This window comes from Morone saxatilis, unplaced genomic scaffold, assembly GCF_004916995.1.
Source record: "Morone saxatilis isolate NCDOM2014 unplaced genomic scaffold, NCSU_SB_2.0 Contig4, whole genome shotgun sequence".
In the NCBI taxonomy this organism is placed as follows: domain Eukaryota; kingdom Metazoa; phylum Chordata; class Actinopteri; family Moronidae; genus Morone; species Morone saxatilis.
The window spans coordinates 917,676-920,350 of NW_023339984.1; the positions used below are offsets into that span (position 1 = coordinate 917,676).

The following is a 2,675-nucleotide window of genomic DNA, read 5'->3' on the forward strand; positions in this document are numbered from 1 at the left end:
ATTCAGAATATGCGTCTCATTTGGGGTTTTCAATGCAGTTTGCCTGTTTACAGTGAGTTCTGTGCGTTGTAAACAAACCAGCAGTTTGAGAGGCTGGAGAGATGTAAGCACAAAAAGTCCACATTACCAGTCAGAAGGAGAAACACACCTACTGTTAAACATTATGAAAGGATATAAACAGGTTTTTGGATATGCATGATTTTGGGGGGCTGTTTTCCCTTTAGAGGGGACAGTTTGAGAGATGGACAACAAAGGGCCACAGGTTGGATTCTAACCCACCTCTACCAAGTGAGCTACGAGGGTGCCCCGAATATTCATTTTCAGTAGCCATGTAAACAGCTTAGTATGAATATTGTCTTTTTCAGAATAATGCAAAAAGTAAAATATTTTGTGCATGTAAACATAGTGGCTGTAAGATGATCACACTCTTTATAGATGATCAGATTCACTTACTTGGCCATCGTGGTGTTGACTTGAGTACGCACAAGGTCGATGTACTGATCAATCTGGGTCTGGAAGGAGAGAGGATGACCGAGTGGGTGAGCACTTGAAAAATAATTTGTATTACTTAAAACAAGCAAAGCTTCATTTTGAGTTGGGTCAAGAACGTTCTCAGTGAGTGCTGGGCTCTTGCCGCCAATTCAGCTGTGATATATTGAGTGTGGTGTACTCTAATCAAATCAAATTGCTGGTTCTATCAACATGTGTAGTCCAGCATGCACTGGGGTGTTGGAAACAAGTTGAAGCTCTTAAAGCATCTCTGTTCTGATCTTGTTCATGGGCAAGGGTAAGGTACTGCTAAGAAGAGTGGCCACTAGGAACAAGTATAAACAAGGTGGGATGACACATTGTTTCAGGCAGACCCTGTGTTTAAGGAACAGGACAAGGAACAGGACAAGGAACTTGGACATTAACAAGGAGCTACGAGTGAAACCACTCCTCCATCACACTGAACGAAGTGGTCCGGGCTCACTGTGGAAGTATTATGGACACATCCAACTGGGAGGAGATGCCAGGGCAAACCCAGAAGAGAGATCATCCAGAGAGAGTGGTTGAGAGCTAGCAAGAGGTGCGTCTGCTGGGCTACTTTGCTTAGCTTGCTACCACCATGATATGGATCCAGATAAGCGGCAGAAAATGGATGGATGGCTGGACGGATGGACGGTAAAACCAACTGACCAGCTGTGTATCTGAACCTTTACGTGGCGGTGCAAGTCAGAAGTTTCAGTTATGATCAGATATTTTTTGGTGTAATGCACCTGATTTCTAATTTCCACCGACCTCATTGTTGAGGTTAACATTTGAAACTTGAGTATCAAAGCATAAAAACAGTCACGATGAGAACATTAGTCCAAACGTTAACTATAAAAAACAAAGCAGCTAGGAGGAACCATTACTGTGACCATTAAGAGACTCTGCAAATGAACAAAACTAAACTTCACAAAGCCTGCGCCAGACAGTTGATGAGTATAATCTCCTAAACTCATTAAAGTTCCCATTTGGCATCAAGAGCATCAACATGATAACCCCCCGATTTGCCCAGACAGTGGAATGACTTCATATTGAGCAGCTGGGCACTGGACAGCAACAAGAGGGGCACAGAAAGCTCTCAGTGTGTGATGAGAGAGTCATCCAGTGAGCTCACTGCTGACGAGTATTTTTCTGACAACTGATGTCATCCCTGCTCTCAGGGAGGGTCACGACCTGGGACTGACTCACCTTGTTCCTCTCGTAGATCGGAGGCACAGCGAAGAGGAGGATATCAACTGGAGAACAAAGGGAGAAAAGATGCGTCAGGGAAACATATAGACAGGTACATTACAAGGGAGCTTTCTTTGAGGCTCCAAATACAGATTCACATAGGGCAGCATTGTCTAGACACTTAAAACACCTGGTGTGTTTCAGTGAGAGCACAGCTGGTGTTTTGCCTTTGACAACCAATGAAAACCCTGCTTGGGCTATCTGTGGCCAAGAGTGTAACATGATTACTAGCTCAAACTATTGCTGAAACTTGCTAACCCATCCTCTTCAATATACCTGCCAATGTTACAATTCATATTAATCATTTAAATGACCCAAAGCTTCACCAAATCAGGGTACTCTGAATGTCTGAATGTTCTGTTACAAGGTAACTGAGCTCGTGTCATTTTACCACCATCTTTCAAGATTCATCAGCTTATTCCTGTGGAAGCCCACCATATGCAAATGGTATATTAAATAGAATATTTCCATTTTTTTATCATGTCTGTGTGCCAGTTTTCTGGACTTTGGTGACTATATTTATATTCCAGTTTTTGCACGCTTTAGAGATTTAAAGCTGCGGTAGCTAATTAAAAAAAAAAAAAAAAAAAAGAAAGAAATTTTCTAAAACTTTCCTCCTAGTGCTAATAATGGCATTTGCAATCCACCGGGACTGAACAAAAACAACCAATCAGAGCCAAGAAAGATTAATTGTTGAGTCTCATTTTCAGGATCCCAAAGTGTCTGTATTTGACACGCTGACACTGACATTGGCCACAGACAAAGATAGTTTATTGTGGAAGCTAATTCCCAGATTGTCAAATACCGATGCTGGGAATAAGACAACAATCAACTGTCTTCAAGCCTGTAACCCAAAATGTCTTTCTATCTTTGTCAGCTCTGATTGGTTGTTTTTATCCAGGCCCGGTGGATTC

At 42.2% G+C, this 2,675-nt stretch overlaps 1 protein-coding gene across 2 annotated transcripts in view; it reads right to left on the reverse strand.

Annotated features, from left to right (window-relative positions):
• rtn3 (reticulon 3) overlaps positions 1 to 2,675 on the reverse strand; it is a 34,239-nt gene that overhangs the window by 4,198 nt on the left and 27,366 nt on the right. For both annotated transcript variants that reach the window (XM_035675342.1, XM_035675341.1), the window contains 2 exons: positions 1,720 to 1,766; positions 454 to 512 (listed from right to left, as the gene is read on the reverse strand). In XM_035675342.1, the coding sequence (XP_035531235.1) occupies positions 454 to 512; positions 1,720 to 1,766 (106 nt within the window). The remainder of the gene's footprint in view (positions 1 to 453; positions 513 to 1,719; positions 1,767 to 2,675) is intronic.